The sequence below is a fragment of the Dermacentor silvarum genome, chromosome 3 (assembly GCF_013339745.2).
Source record: "Dermacentor silvarum isolate Dsil-2018 chromosome 3, BIME_Dsil_1.4, whole genome shotgun sequence".
NCBI classification, from domain to species: Eukaryota; Metazoa; Arthropoda; class Arachnida; order Ixodida; family Ixodidae; genus Dermacentor; species Dermacentor silvarum.
In genome coordinates, this window is record NC_051156.1 from 107,242,316 (window position 1) to 107,258,442 (window position 16,127).

The following is a 16,127-nucleotide window of genomic DNA, read 5'->3' on the forward strand; positions in this document are numbered from 1 at the left end:
GAATGAGCTAATTAGCAGTGTTCAAAAAATTAATTATCGGCCATAATTAATGCTTTTAGCATAAATATTGAAATTGCTGCATTGAAATTGTTCAGTATACTTGTAGCATGCCCATTTCGGGGAAATCTAGGTACCAGTTTAGAATATCAGTTTTCAAAATGCACCACAAAATATATTCATGCTCCATGTAGTCTCATTGCACTATGTGCAAAGAGGGTTTATAGGAAAATACGAATTGGTACAGCAAGACATTGCTTTGCAACTTTAATGACAGGCACCATAGAACTGCTGGTAGCCTTGGGTCTCTTTCTAAGTGGCCGTGCTTTGAGTGCTGATTGGCTTCTATTCCACATTGCAATGTGGGCCCTGATGTGATTTATTAGGCGGATTTCGTTATTAGTTCATTAAACTTTGTTACTTGTTGCATAATTAATATCATTCTCTTCAATCATCCAAACCAAGCAGCAGTGTTGTAAGACCTGTCATAGGGGATATTTCAACATTTCGTAAAGACCCCCCACATACACATTTGATTTATAACAGTTGCAGGCTTGTTGTACATACTGTGATTATTGTTTAAGCAACAATGAATGTTGGACATGTTGGTGCATTTCCAAGAGCTTGGACATTATAACTAGCCCAAAAAGAGGAAAAGAAAATGCAAAAAGAAAAGGTGCTAGTGAGAACAAACATACAAAGCTGACTTTTAGACTAGTACCATTAGTCTAGCATTGCATCCTGAATTCATTTTGTTCTTAGATGTCTGTCTTATGTGCTGGTTACAATATAACGCTTGATTCCTGGACTTAGCTAAAGCAGGCGATGGGGGGAAAAGGGGCAACACCACTGCGACTTCTGAAGTTTACATGCAGAACTGGGAGTTCCACATCTTATGGCATTACGTCTTGTTCTTTCCAGGCAGGGGCCAGTGAAGAGAGCACACAGGAGCAGCGGGAGCAGTACTGTTGCGCAGAGGAACCGCATCTACAGCCTCTTCAAGAGGCAGCTTTCAGTCCCACTTTTTGGCAAGTTTCTTTGTGGCAAATGTCCCTCTCTTGTTGCCTTGATTTGTTTTGATCCACAGTGCTACCGTAGTACTATATAGCTTTCTACTGTATAGCCTGCTATCATGTGACAAGGTCAATCAGTATCATCAGTACATGACGACGATAATAATTATCATGATCCGAAGTTGTCACCAAAAATAGCTGTTTGCACGGCTACATGGGGGTGTGGGTGAAAGCAAGTGTTAACCGTGTTGTAGGGCCACAAGTACCACATACCAAACAGCATAGTGGACGAAAGCAAAGCCACATTAGTGCTACGAGTCCAAGTGGCGTTTCGGTGACCTCTAAGATTATAATCGTGCTCGTTTTTCCATGATGGTTGTGGCGATCTTGCATCTCACAGAATGTACCGGCCACCGCGGGTTTGGGCTTAGCGAGCCTCAGGGCCACGTCAACTGTCACTTGGCTTAATCTAGCACTCTGCTGTGCGTGCTCACTCAGCCTGCGAAAGGCCGCCAAGTGATGCGCGGCGACAAACAAAGTACCATTGCCCAAAGTTAACGTCTCCGGTGACACCGAACACTGCACAAACGCCTGATCCTGGGGTGGCACTGGAAGCAGATAGGTTCTCCTGCCTATGGTGGACACACAAAGGGTGCCACTAGCACACCGCTGCGGGAGGATGGCTCCTTGCAACATGTCGTTAAGGGAAAAAGTGTCCCCGCTGCTATGCTATGTACTCTTGTGATAACCAGTGGGCCTGCAAGTGAGAGCTAGGGCAAACTCTGTCGGCTTGGGCCTCCAATAAGTGCAATTCAGGTACAGTATGACCACGCACGAGCACTAGGCACCACTCTTTGGCTTAGCGTTCGGAAAAGGAATTCATTCGTTTAGCAGGAAAAAAAATCAGAGGCATAGGGACGACAGAATAGGATAATGATCGCACAAAAGCGCCTAGATTCACCTCGATTCCCACAGGGTGTGTAATTATTGTGTGCATGTAATAAGCCCTCATTCATTAGTAGCACTGCGTCTTCATCACTATTGTTCGTCCTAGCGCTATACTCTACACAGTGAATTAATTGCCTGTTAAGTGAGTGCTTTTAATAAGAAGCCCTCGATTAATATGCAGTAGAACCCCGCTGATACGTTTTTCACGGGACTGTAAAAAAAGAAAACGTAAGATCCGGGAAACGCAAAAGCCGAGAGACAGGAAAAAGTGAGAAATGAGAGTAGTGGTGAACTGCATATAATTTTATTTTAATTCTTACGTTTTAAAAAAAGTCGCAGTTTCGCCTGAAAGCCGAAGCATCGATTGCAATAGCAAATTAGTAGACAGCTATACAGAGTAAGGATAGTAGTTTTATTGTCTATATAAACTTGTAAACATTCACTTACCAACTATATTAACAAGCATGGTGTCAGCGCACACAGGCAGACATGAACACATCACACTCGATGAGTGCGGACCCGCCAGGGTGGCTCAGTCAGCTAAGGCGTTGCGCTGCTGAGCACGAGATCGCGGGATCGAATCCCGGCCGCGGTGGCCACATTTCGATGGAGGCGAAATGCAAAAACGCCCGTGTACTTGCGTTGTAGTGCACGTTAAAGAACCCCAGGGGGTCAAAATTATTCCGGAGCCCTCCACTACGGCGTGCCTCATAATCAGAACTGCTTTTGGCACGTAAAACCCCAGAAAGAAGAAGAAGATGAGTGCGCACACTCGCTATCAAAACGCTGGTGTGAGGAAGCACGTCAGCAGCAGCGAGCGTTGTGACCTTCGTGCTGTCTATCACTTCAACGCAAGCTGAGTGGTGAGAACACAGAACGCACAAAAGTACGTATGAACCGTTTGCAGATCGGCCGCGCAAAGTATGCAGTTGCTGCCGGAGTAGAACACCGCCCCCCTACCTCCCGCTCTGCATCCCCGCTTACCTCCCTTGCGAACGCAAGATTTAGCTGCGGTTGTCGGCTCCCCTCGCACGATTTCACTCGCACATACAGCATACGGCGCATCGCAACGGCGTTATCGCCCTTGGACTCTATGTGGAACATCTATGCGCCAAAAGAAATATTAGGGCCCCAACGCATCATAGACACCATCTTTAGATAGCAAATAGGGATCTCAAAGGCCATGCTTTTGTTGGCGGAAACTGAAAATACATCATAGGAGTCGCCCCCGGCACTATAGCTGGCCAATTCCATCGTCAAGACCAAGCCAAGCTAGTAGTACATGAAAAATCAACATGGCCGCTCGGGCCGGCACAGGGTGACAATTTGCAGTGCATGATGCAGGATCAGTCCCACAGTTGCGACACAACAGCGGGGTTACCAATGCATTGGGTCCTATAGGAGCTGTGCCGGGACCGGCCAAAAATGACGTAACAGCCAGGAAAACGCAGCACCCAGCACAGTGGGGTTCTACTGTAATGTGATTGCACCAGTTCTGGTGCAATCACTGGTCTGAGACACTCTGCTTGTGTTCTTTTCCATCTGATTTCTGTTACTGCAGAAAGCTTCCATTGCTGGCTGCCTTCGTGTGTGTTAACCATAATTTCTTGAATGTTCAAGCTGAGGTGGGGTTTATGACAGTCGGTTGCCACTGGCCTGCAGGCATGGAGAAGACGTACCAAGAGCTGAAAGAGTGGAGTGAGGCAGCCATTGAGCCATCTGTGGAGCATCTCTACAAGAAGGCCAAGCTGAAGCTGGAAAAAGTGCAGGAATACGAGACAGCTCTGGTTAGTGCTAGTTCTGTGCACATGGGTTGAGTCGCTGCATCCAGCCCTTGTAAAGGCCATCTTCAGCGAAAATTTCACTTTAACTAAACTTGTCACACATGCATTGTACATAACTTTATGTGTAGCGCAAAAGGGCACTCAGGATGACAGGAGACAAAGACAATCCCCTCTATCAACCTGTGTGCCCTTCTATGCTAGACCTCAAGTTACGTAGTACCAACTAGCCCACCAGTCTGTTCTCTTTAGCATTGTATGTGTCATCGAAGCACTCATAGCAAATCCATGGGGCTGGTAATAGCATAATCTAAAGAAATTATTAGCATGTTCACAGCCCAAATGATTCCGCTGCTTGGTGATTCGAGGGATGTGACTTGAAATCTCTGTCAGTCATGCGTGGCTTGTTAGGCACAAAAGCAGGTACTAAGAAGAGTACAGGTGTTCTGCTGAACACCTGTACAGGTCAAGTCATTTATTTCAGCATTTATTTTGTACAAAAACAGAAGCATGCTAGGACAAGCACAAAAAGCTGCTAAGCTGCAGCTTGACTTGGTGCTTGCCTCATTACTTGGCAGAAACAGGAGATGGAAAAATACATTTGACTGATAAAAAAAGAAAAGAAATATTTACAGATTTCAAATGGTCACAGTAAAAAAGAAAAAAAAGGGAAAAAATAAGAGAAAACGCAAAGCACATATAAAATACTCAAAAATCTGCAGCCACTGCTCTGTTATAGTATGCCACTGTAGAATATACTGTCAAGGTGTTTATTGACAGGGTAAGCAGGGAGTGAGAGGTCGAACTCGGTGCATCTGTCAGAACCCTGCGAGCAGTCAGAATCGGTCCTGTGTGCGAAGCGCTGGTGATGCGCCTGACTGACTGGCACTTCGGTATATCACATATGCTGGAGATACGCCGGGCCAACCGGCACTTTCTTCGTTACATTTGTCCCCCGGACAAAAAGACGCCATCCTGGCGATCTAAGCATAAGGTAACATAGAGGGATCGTAGAAGGGCTTGAGCCAATCTACGTGAAGTTTCCTGACAGTGCTGATCAGAAGACGGCGACACAGGCTCTACGACATAGTTCACGAGGGAAGTTTGTGCAATTACACGGTAAGGGCCGTGATATCGTGGAGCTGCTTAGAAGAAAGGCTGGGAGCTAAAGCTGGAACCTGCAGCCGAACCAATGAATTGAAGGGAAGCTTGGGGGGTCAGAACCACCACGACAAAGCTTCTGATCTCGGTGGTAAGACAACGGGTGAGTTGTCTGCATTCTTCAGCATGCTGTGCAGCTTGAGATACAGGAACACATTCCGATGAATCAGGCTGGTAGAGTAGAATGGTATCAATGGTGCAGGTAGGTTCGCGGTCGTACAGTAAGTAAGATCACTCCGAAGTTCCTGAGGGGCTCCGTGACGAAGAACAACATGCCGCAGTATAAATGATGCAACGTCTTGGGCAGTTGAAGATGGAAGTGCAGCAGTTTCTGCATAGCGTGTGAGGTGATCCACTGCAAGGACAATCCAGGGGTCGCCAGCCCCGGTATAAGGAAACAGACCGTTAAGGTCGATTCCGATGCGATCAAAAGGACGGGATGGCTGTAAGGTGCAGCAGTGAAAGTAGGGACCGCCTTTCGGCGCTGGCAGTCGAGGCAGCAGCCGACGTACTTGCGAACGAACTTGTACATGCCAGGCCAGTAATACCGGAGCCTAAGGCGGGTGTAAGTCTTCAACATGCCACCGTGTGCACACTGGGGATCAGTGTGAAACGATGTGCATAAATCAGCCCAAAGATTACTCGGTATTACGAGGAGCCATTGCCGACCCTCAGGGCGATAGTTGCGACGGTAGAGGAGTTGGTCTCGAATAACAAAGTGATGGGCCTGCGGCCGTAGTGCTGTAACAGTGGCAGGATCAGTGAAAACGAAGAAATCCATGGGTCTTTGCTCTGCTCAGCGCGCATGTCATCGATGGCAAGTGCTGACAGGACAAAGTTGAGTGGGCAAAGACTGGACGTCAGGTGAAATTGGCGAGTGGGAGAGGGCGTCTGAATCGGTGTGCCTGCATCCAGAGCGGTACACGATCCAGATGTCGTACTCTTGCAAACGGAGTGCCCAGCGTGTGAGGCGGCCAGAAGGGTCTTTCAATGAGGAGAGCCAGCACAGCGCATGGTGGTCCGTTACAGTAAAATTACGGTTACAAGAGACACTCAGTTATAAGAGACATTTGAAAATGGTTTGGTTGGTTGTCCTATGTTCGCCGTGTTAACAACATTGCATATAAGAGACATGCTTACAAGAGACACTCGGTTACTAAGGGCAACATTTTTAGGTCCCTAGAGTAAATTCTTCACTATTTAGAAGAGACACAACCCAGACACGCTCCCGCAATGCGGCCGACGTCGTACCAACCGGTGTGCGCTGCAATTTTCATTCCCTTGGGTCGATTCTGTTCTGTTCCGCAGCCGGATGTCCTTACTCGCATGGTTGTGACTACAAATTGCACCGAACTTTATGTCATTATGCTTTTATAATCACAGTCAGTGCTCCCTCCATGACCGACTCTGTGACAGAGTACCATTGAGCTGGATTTCTGTCGCAGCGCCCGCGGCGCTGGTCGCTTTGTATGCTGGTAGTCGAACTCCGGAGGACATTGCCATGTTTCAGTGAGTGTTTGAATTGTCGGGAGCCGAACAGCGCCGAGAGGACGCGAGGCGGATGCGCGACTGGACCGGCTATCTTGCTGTGAATCTTTGCCATGTCGTGACTTTGCACCACGCTCTTTGCTCGCTTTTTGCTTCCTGCGCCTATCGCCCCGTCCGCAGTCCGCATCCCCCCACTCTGCTTCTCTGCTTGTGCGCTTACTAGGTTGCGCGGAACCGAACAGCAGAAGGGGAACCATCATAAAAGCACGCTCGTGCCAGGTCTAAAGACAGCCGACATAAAAAAAAGAAAAACGAACGCGGCGTCTCGTGTTACATTCGCCTGTGAGCGGACATTAGACTCCCCAGGAGTTGCACGGTACGGAGTAGCTGTGCGCCGCTTGCACACACGGCTAGCACGCGGCCCTATTAATTGGGGTTCCACAGATGAAATTCCCTACCTGACTCATTTTTATCGCCTTATAAATACTTTTTCTTTTTTGGGGGGCTGGAGGGGGGGGGGGGTCTCTCAAACAAATCAGTATGTCGAATCGAACAACTGCGGTATGTCGCCCCAGGACGTGATTACGGTATAAGCACGTACAACTGTAGACGCGTAGTACGTAGATGTGTTTAATTAAACACACTTTGATGCTGATGTACGTATACTAAAGTGATCTAGTCTGACGACTACTCAGTGTTCTTAGAATTTTTGGTTACAAGAGACCTTGGTTACAAGAGACATGTTTCCCGGGTCCCTTGAGTGTTTCTTGTAACGAGATTTTACTGTACTACATCCAATTGGTGGCCATATAAATAAGGGCAAACTTTTGTAAGGGCTCAGAGTATGGTTAAACAATCCTTTTCTGTAACAGAGTAGTTTAGTTCAAACTTTGGCAGCATACGGCTAGCATAAGCAACGACGTATTCCTTAAGACCACGTTTGCGTTGGTTAAGAACTGCCCCACGACTGACTCCACTAGCATCAGTATGGAATTCAGTTGGGGCAGCGGGGTCAAAATGTCGCAGAATAGGAGGAGAGGTGAGCAGATGGCGAAGGTTGTAAATGCGTCATCGCATGCTTTCGACCAGGCGTATAGGGTGTTGTCTCCAGCCAGCATGTTGAGCCAAAGGGGCGATGGTCATAGCGAAGTTCTTCATAAAGCGGCGAAAATAGGAGCAGAGGCCGACGAAACTGCGTAGTGTCTTCAGGTTGGTGGGTTTGGGGAACTTCCGCAACTGCGCGGAGTTTTGCAGGATCCAGAAGCATGCCTTCTTTGGATACGACGTGGCCTAAGATGGTAAGCTTACGAACAGCAAAGAAGCATTTTTCGATGTTACGCTGCAGGCCAGCCTTAGTAAGGCAGCTTAATACCTCTCTGGGTCGTTGGAGGGGAGTCTGGAAATCAGGTGAGAAGACGACATCATCTAGGTAGCACAAACACGTGTGCTACTTGAGACCGCACAAGATACTGTATATCATATGCTCGAAATTAGCGGGCGCATTACATAGGCCGAATAGCATGACATTAAATTCGTATAATCCCGTCCGGTGTGACGAAGGCGGTTTTGGAGCGGTCAGCCTCTGCCATGGTGACTTGCCACTATCCAGACCGGAAATCCAAAGAGGAAAAGAACTCGGCACCTTGCAAACAGTCAAGAGCATTGTCTATGCGCGGTAGGGGATATACGTCTTTGCACGTAATTTTGTTAAGACGTCTGTAATCAGCACAGAAGTGAATAGAAGCATTGTTCTTTGCCTAGCAACCACCTCGCTGAGCGGTGTGTGCCTCGCCTCCTCTCCGTGCCGTGCACATGTTGCCTTGACATGGGACGTTAAGGAGAGGAAAGGAGAGCATGCTCGGGATAGGGAAATAGAAAATGAGAGCGAGATAGAGAAAGAAATTGTAGCAGCACCAACGAGGCAACGTGCAGAGCTGCTGCCGATGCCACCCGCGTTGTCTAGCCGCGCATGCGCTGAAGCAGTAGCGATGATGTCACCTCTCGGTGCCTAGTAACCGCTGGCGCAGGTGTGCGCTCGCTTCGCCCGACACAGACATGGCTCCGCCGAGCACCTGCCAGCTGTGCGCTACTGCGCATGCGCTGTGACGTCATCCCGGCGTGTCGTCTGCTGCGCGCCGCTCGTACATTGTGCATAGCTAGCGCCCAGTGTGCATGTGCTTGGCCTCGGGGTTTGCCATACTAGTCTTGTCAACTTTTGCTAGATATCGAGCGGCTAGCCTCCAATGCATTTGGTGTCGGCAAGCAACAGTGTTGTTGGCACTGTGCCAACCTTGGTTAGCCTGCTTGTGTTTGTGGCATGCCAGGAACGGTGTCGCTCGTAACGCCGACATGTCCAGTGCTAGTCACGCGAAATGTCTTTCCTCCGAAAATGATCGCTCGAGAATACCTTCTCTACATGCGTAGTTAAGTTAAACCAAGTTAATACCTAGCAGTACACCAGTAAGACTTGAGGATCGACAGTTTCGCTGTGCCTAAGCTTTGCACGACCGAGTGCAAACTTGCCTGTTTTTTTTTTATGAGGACAATTGGCGATGCCCACGGGCTATGGTACGGCTGATTCACGCCAAGCCGAGCATATCGCTCACTTGTTCGTCGATGACTTGGCGCTCAGAAGCCGACACATGGTAAGGATGCTGCCGGAATGGGGCATGCGAACCGGTGTCGATGCTGTGCGAGACTGTGGTGGTGCGGCCAAGAGAATGTTGATGGCAGTCGAAGGAGGCAGTAAATTCGCGTAGCAAGCTGACAAGTTGTACAGCACACGCAGCACAGTCACAGCGTAAGCTAGACAAGCGTTTTGACTGTACTACCTAGTAATTTGAGTGAATGCGTCAGGAACATGCTTTTGACACCGTCACGCGTGCAAGCCGACACGTTCCATCGCCGATGGCTAGCACCGTGCAGTGCAGGCTCCCAAAGGTTCGACAGGCTGTGTGCTCGCAGTACTCAAATACAGTCTGGAAAGTGATGTCGTTACTTTTCCTCTCCGGGGGGGGGTCGGCATAGTCCTGCGCGTAACACCAAGATTGTTGCGCCCGTATCGACCAGTGCGAATGTTGGAATCCCTTCGAGGTATACGTCAATGACAATCTCAGGGGTTATGTCGCGACCTTTGTCAAATCGAAGGGGACGCAGTTCTCACCTCGGGAACTGTGACACTTAGTTTCTCTGAGGTTGAGGGCTTGGCCAGCGTCTCATCGGTGAGATGGAGCGGCAGTGTGGTGATGGAGAATGACGAGTAGTGTTGAGACCAGGGGATTCATCTGGCGGCACAGAAGATTGTACCTGTCGATGGCGTAAGTGCTCATGGGTCGGCGGTAATCATAAATAGGCAGCATACGGTGTCGAGAAAAGCGGGCAACATGTCCTGGAAAGCCACAATGGTAACAAATTGGGCGGTTGTCCGCTGTGCGCCAAGGATTTGGCTGGCGTGGTAGCTGTGGTGCAGGCAGTGAAAAGGGAATCGAGGGGCGGTCGTGCAACAGCTTGGAGAGGTGGATGTGGAGTGAAGGGCGGCTTTGCAGCGATGTCAGCGTATGTCAAGGATGCCGCGACGGTAGGCGGTTGAATAGCAGCTGGCAGGCACTCAGCGACTTGCTCCTTGATGACGGTCCGTAACCCCGGTGTCAATGGGGAGTATGGTTGCGCGTTCGCAAAGGGCACCAGGGAAAGCTGCCGAGCAACTTCTTCTCGCACAAACTTCTTTATCTGGTGCATTAGAGGCGACTCGTGAATACCTAGCATCAGACCTGAGACAGAGGCGAATTCTGAGGCCGGATGTCGTGTCACTACTCGCGGCCTTCGAAGTTCGTCGTAACTCTGACACAGCGTGATGACGACAGACACTGTGGTTGGGTTTCGGGCAACCAACATATAAAAGGTGTTGTCCTCAATTCCCTTGAGGATATGCCTGATTTTGCCGGCTTCTGGCATCCTTGCGTCGACTCTGTTGCACAGATTAACGACGCCTTCGATGTAGCTGGTGAAATTCTCACATGGTTGCTGTTCGGCTTGAAGTTTACGCACAGAAGGACGACAAAAGACTTCCGTGAAGTTGGTTTTGAACGCTGACCATGTCAGGATGTCGCATTTGTGGTTACGAAACCACAAATGTGCAACATTCCTCAAGTAGAAAATGACGTTGAGCTTTGCCGTATCGTCCCAGTGGTTGTGTGCGCGGACTATTTCGTACGAGGCGAGCCAGTCCTCGATGTCGTGATCACCGGTACCCGCGAAAATCACAGGATCCCGCTGATGCTGCATGCCAGGACAGATGACAGGTTGTGCTGTGGCTGCAGCCTGTTGGGCTGGATCATCAGGCATGGTTCAAGAAGGCTGGGCGGGATCGTCCGGCATGGGCTGAGATGGTTGAAGAGTTCAGCTCCGAAGTTCCAGCGTTGATGGAGTCGTACCGTGCACCTCCACCAAATGTCAAGGTGTTTATTGACAGGGTACGCAGGGAGTGAGAGGTTGAACTCGGTGCGTCAGTCAGAACCCTGCGAACAGTCAGAATGGGCCCTGTTCGTAAAGCGCTGGGGATACGCCTGACTGACCGGCACTTCCTCTTCGGTATATCGCATACGCTGGAGATGCGCCAGGCTAACCGGCACTTCTTCATTACAATACCATGAACAGTAGCCCACAGAACAGCAGCCTACAGAAAACGCATAGCACATTACATAAAATAATTAGAAACCTCATTACAGAAGCAATAACAGTGAGTGTCTACAAGGACACATAAAAAAAAAATTTCAATTCGATGTAATAGTCTAATCATACAAATCAACGAACAGTCTATATGTATTTAAGAGCGCCAGCAGTGTAGTAAATAAGTTTTCCATTTTTTGCTGGTTAAGTTATCTATGTCGATATTGTAATTTTCTAGGTCACCTAGAAGGGTAGCTATGTGCAGTTTTAATCTGTTTCTTCCATAACATGTTCTTAAAAAGGGAGTCAGCCAAGTGCTTCTATTTCTAAGTGAATAAGGTATGTTGGATGGTTGTGTTAAGGGAAATAATGCAAGAAAGCTTGTTTCGTTTTGCTTAAGACTCTTCTTGTATTTTAATAGTAGAGTAAAGTCATGCAGTAGTTAAAAAGGAAGTATGCCATACTTTAAAAACATGTCCTTTGTATGCGCATCGTGTACACTCGGAGTCCCACTTATAACAATATTCAAATGCCACGAAAATTCATTGTTATAATCGATAATTGTTACAACCGGGATGCATGAAAAAAGAAAAAGGAAATCGGGGCAAAAATAGCATCGCTTTAAAGAGCATGTGAAAGTTGTGTAGTGGACGTCAACAGCGTCGGCAAGTGTACAGAGCAAAATTGGAACGACATCAAGATAAGGCATCATTCCTGTGATATATTTAATGTTGACTAGACTGCTTTATTCTGGCAGATGTTTTCGAACACAACGCTGTCATGGCAGAATGACAAGTCTCATGGCAGTGTTGTGGTCGGGCGTTTACCTCGCGAAACCAGTTGAGAAACCAAACGCGACAGTGGTAAACGAGCCGATGCCCTTGTCAGAGCCATCTGAAACTGCGATGATTCAGGGCAACCAGTTGGATACCACTAGGACAGGTTTGGACAATTTGTAAGGGGACATTCCTTCACACAACCTCGGGGTGACTAAGGAGGAGCGAACCAGACATAGGCACCCTTCTGGAATGCCACTGGACCCAAACTGCCACGTCTCCGTGTCGGAGACGGGGTCATTGTGCTTCCCTCTTTCCCTGTTCGTGCACATGCACGTGTTTGGACCCCCGGTCGCAACAGCGGGAAAACCGGAGTATCCGTGTTGTTCACCACCAACATTGATGGATTGACCAAGCGTTGACCACTTGTAATTGGAAAGAGCAAATTGGAGCGTTGCTTAAAGAATGCACTTTCTGTTCCTGTGACCTACAGGTCTAACCAGAAAGCATGGATGACCTGCGAACTTTTTGGCAAGTGGCTTAACTCCTGGGATGATGGCTTGGTAAGCCAAGGCAGAAAGTCCTGTTTGCTCATTGATAACTGCTCTGCTCACTGTTGCAACGTCAGCATCAACAACATTGAACTTCGTTCCCTGCCGCCGAGCGTAACGTTGCTGCTGCAGCCTTTTAGATCAAGGTATCATTCGTGCATTGAAGGCAGGCTGCAGAAACCTCCTTATGCAATGGCTCTTGAAAAACCTCCGCACTGGCTAAAAGATGAAAATCGATCTCCTGGGTGCACTTTTAAAGTCGAATGCATCATGGAATGACGTCAAGAAAGCAACGATTCGTAACTGCTTTCGTCATTGTGGTCTCAGCGTTTCCGGCGAGGCTGGTGCAAACTCTCCATCTGACAAGTGCATTGAATACCTTGAGGAACTTGATCATTTATGGAGCCAGCTATCCAACTTTCCGGGTGCTGTTTGTGATGGGACGGCATCAACTGGCTTCGTGTCCATCAGCGATGATGTTGAGACTACCAGAGAGCTTGCCGATGCAGACATCGTTGCCAGTGTTGCTAAGGATCTCGCCGGCGACAGTAACTGCCTGGACTCGGCATGTTCTGACTCACCCACGTGTTTCGAAGCGCCTCATGGACATACTGTTTCGCCACTACTGCGCCCAAAGAAGGCTGTGGACTCAGCATTTCAGAGTCACTTAACAACATTGGAAAGTGTATGTTGAACAATGCTTTGAAAATAAAAAAGCAAAAGACGATCGGAGGCTATTTTTGCGCTAATATGCCTGCGGTGCATGTATGAGGAAGTAAAGAACAGTTTTTTTAAGAGATGCCTTTTATGCATTGTCAAATTCTTTCAAAGTTCTATATCGAATTATTTCATCATCATTGAATACAAGTATACAACTTTGACATTACCAAGTCACGTTTGAGACGAAAATACCTTCATCATTATGTCCAATATTTGTTATAAGCAAACATTCATTCCATGCCAGTAACAGCAAGAAAAATGTGAGATTTGTTATATCTGTGTTTATTATAGTATCAAGGTTCGACTTAATAGCTGAATGCACTGTGGGCAGCAGGGCAGTAGAAAAGGCAATGAGCTAGGTCCGCAGACGTAGAGGGGCAGTTGGGACAGCTGGGTTCGAATCGATAACGATAGAGAAACAGACGGGAGGAGGTAACCAGTGCATTCATTTGGACTTGACGCAGAAGGCGAGCCTCCCACACAGTGAGTGATGGATGAGGGGGAGGGTAGAGGCGCTTGTCGAGACGGAGCTGGAGGTAGACCTCAACAAGCGCCTCTACCCTCCCCCTCATCCATCACTCACTGTGTGGGAGGCTCGCCTTCTGCGTCAAGTCCAAATGAATGCACTGGTTACCTCCTCCCGTCTGTTTCTCTATCGTTATCGATTCGACCCCAGCTGTCCCAACTGCCCCTCTACGTCTGCGGACCTAGCTCATTGCCTTTTCTACTGCCCCGCTGCTCAGCAATCGCATTCATATCCTTCCCCTTCCCTTTCCATCACCACCTGGCTCGACTGGCTTGGCGCTGAAGGGGAAGAAGAACAGCGTAGACTTGCCGCCCAGGCGGTCGATATGCTCGGCTTGTAATTCTTGGCCGAATAAATGTCTACTACTACTACTACTATGATGAATGGAACTAATTCCCTCTTTTTTTTTTTGAGAGAGAGAGTTTGATGTATGCAGGTTTGACTGTTATTATAAAAATGTACTAGACTGACTGAGAAAACACTGACTGAACAGAATAACATTACTAGTTGATGGCAACTAGGGCGATTTGAGGTATACTTGAACACAAGTAGTAACCACCGCACTTGAGTCATTTTCTGGACTTCTTGTTGAACAGCACAGAAAAGTTTTTTGCTTTCTCAAACAGCCTAACATTGCGGCTTCTGCTTTCAGGGGCCATTCATTCTTTAGCATCCTGACTGTATCCTGCATCTGTGGCTTCAGGCTGTGGTTCCAATGAGGCTATTAATCTCCTATAGTGTGATTTATGAGCTTGATGCACATACAAAGTCACTCCTGATCTCATTAATACAATTGGGAGACTGGTTTTTCGCTACAGACAAGGTACTGGAACACAGATCTGGCTCCTCACCGGCACACAAGGCTCTAAAGGCACTTTTCTATGCTTTAAAGTTTTACTTTAAGTCATTTTCTTTGCGTGCATGTGTTTCCAGGGCCTGACAGAAAAGAATGTGAACTGAAAGTGAACTTACCATCATTTCATCAACGGCGAAAAGGAACATACATAGACTACGTTTCATCATCATTGAATACAAGTATACAACTTTGACATTACCAAGTCACGTTTGAGACGAAAATACCTTCATCATTATGTCCAATATTTGTTATAAGCAAACATTCATTCCATGCCAGTAACAGCAAGAAAAATGTGAGATTTGTTATATCTGTGTTTATTATAGTATCAAGGTTCGACTTAATAGCTGAATGCACTGTGGGCACCTTGTGTTGCCTGCTGTTCCATTTGTGGCCGTAGTGGATGCAGATCGCATAAACGTTAGAGGCATACTGAGGTTCTGGCGCTTCTTAAACAATCCCGGGGGAGTCAAAATTAATGTGGAGCCCACCACCTCAGCATCTGTCATAGTGAAACTGTAGAACGTTAAACCCCACAAATCAGTCAATCACTCTTGCCCCTGTTGTCTGTTTCCCATGGTGCCCTGCGAAAGCTGTGTGAAGATGACAGGGGAGTGCCGGACCTGTCGACATACCTGCCCTACCTGGAGTGGGAGCAAGCGCAGGGTGACCCCGCCCGCATCCAGTGCCTCTACGAGCGTGCCCTAGCGCAACACTGTCTTGTGGCAGACCTCTGGGAGCGGTACATGGCATATCTGGTATGTACTTGCATTGAGGGCACTCCAGAAATTGTCTGTTGCCGCTAAGTTTCCTATACTAATGGTACATTCCGCTGGTCGCTTTCAAGCACTCTAGAGCGCTCAATTTTGTCGAGATGTTTGACGTCACTCTGCTGTGGCACTGCTGATTGGTACTTTTGCTGAGCAGTCCGGCCAACTAGCCAGCCTTGTGTTTGGGCGGGCCATTTTTTTCCCCAAATTCGCCCTCTCTACCCTTTTCTATGTTCTCAAGTGCTTATGCATTACTGATGCCATTTTGAGCTGTGGATGCCTTCTTATTGTGCTTGCATGAATGGATACTTGCATACCACTTTTTGGGCAATTCCCCAAGTTCTGATCTATGGAAGTCGATACGGTGGCTACTGGTTGACAAGCACTGAATCAAAAATGCACGACAGCGAAACGTTGCACGATGTAGCAATTCTGAGCATTCCATGGCATCCGAGAATGCTTGAGAAAGCACATTCCAGTTTTACTGTTCCGGAATCATGTGCTGTTTGACTGACGCGAGAAGTTATAACGCTGTGTGGCATCTTACTCAATTTTGCGGGCGCAATCGTGCTGCATGATGTCACAAATATTGCAGAGACAAAATAATTTGAAATTCAAATTTCATAGACCAGGTATTTGGTTCAGGGACTGGATTGAATAACACGACATTAAATTCACACTTCCAGATTCATGCCAGTTAATACAGTTAAACCTCGATATAAGAAAGTCGGTAAAATCAGCACTATTACATTGAAATTCAACCTTTTATGCAAATAAGTGCAGTCCCGGCAGATTTTTCTTCATGAAAGGGGCTGGAAAAATTTCCAAATTTGAAAGTTGGTGATCAGTGATGTGGTTTCATGACATATTGACGA

At 47.7% G+C, this 16,127-nt stretch overlaps 1 protein-coding gene across 2 annotated transcripts in view; it reads left to right on the top strand.

Annotated features, from left to right (window-relative positions):
• LOC119445668 (squamous cell carcinoma antigen recognized by T-cells 3) overlaps positions 1-16,127 on the top strand; it is a 97,693-nt gene that overhangs the window by 10,011 nt on the left and 71,555 nt on the right. Inside the window, exons 3-5 of one of the 2 annotated variants that reach the window (XM_037709949.2) lie at positions 919-1,025; positions 3,600-3,745; positions 15,076-15,240. In XM_037709949.2, coding sequence (XP_037565877.1) covers positions 919-1,025; positions 3,600-3,745; positions 15,076-15,240 — 418 coding nt within the window. The remainder of the gene's footprint in view (positions 1-918; positions 1,026-3,599; positions 3,746-15,075; positions 15,241-16,127) is intronic. The other variant, XM_037709950.2, reaches the window with a different exon arrangement.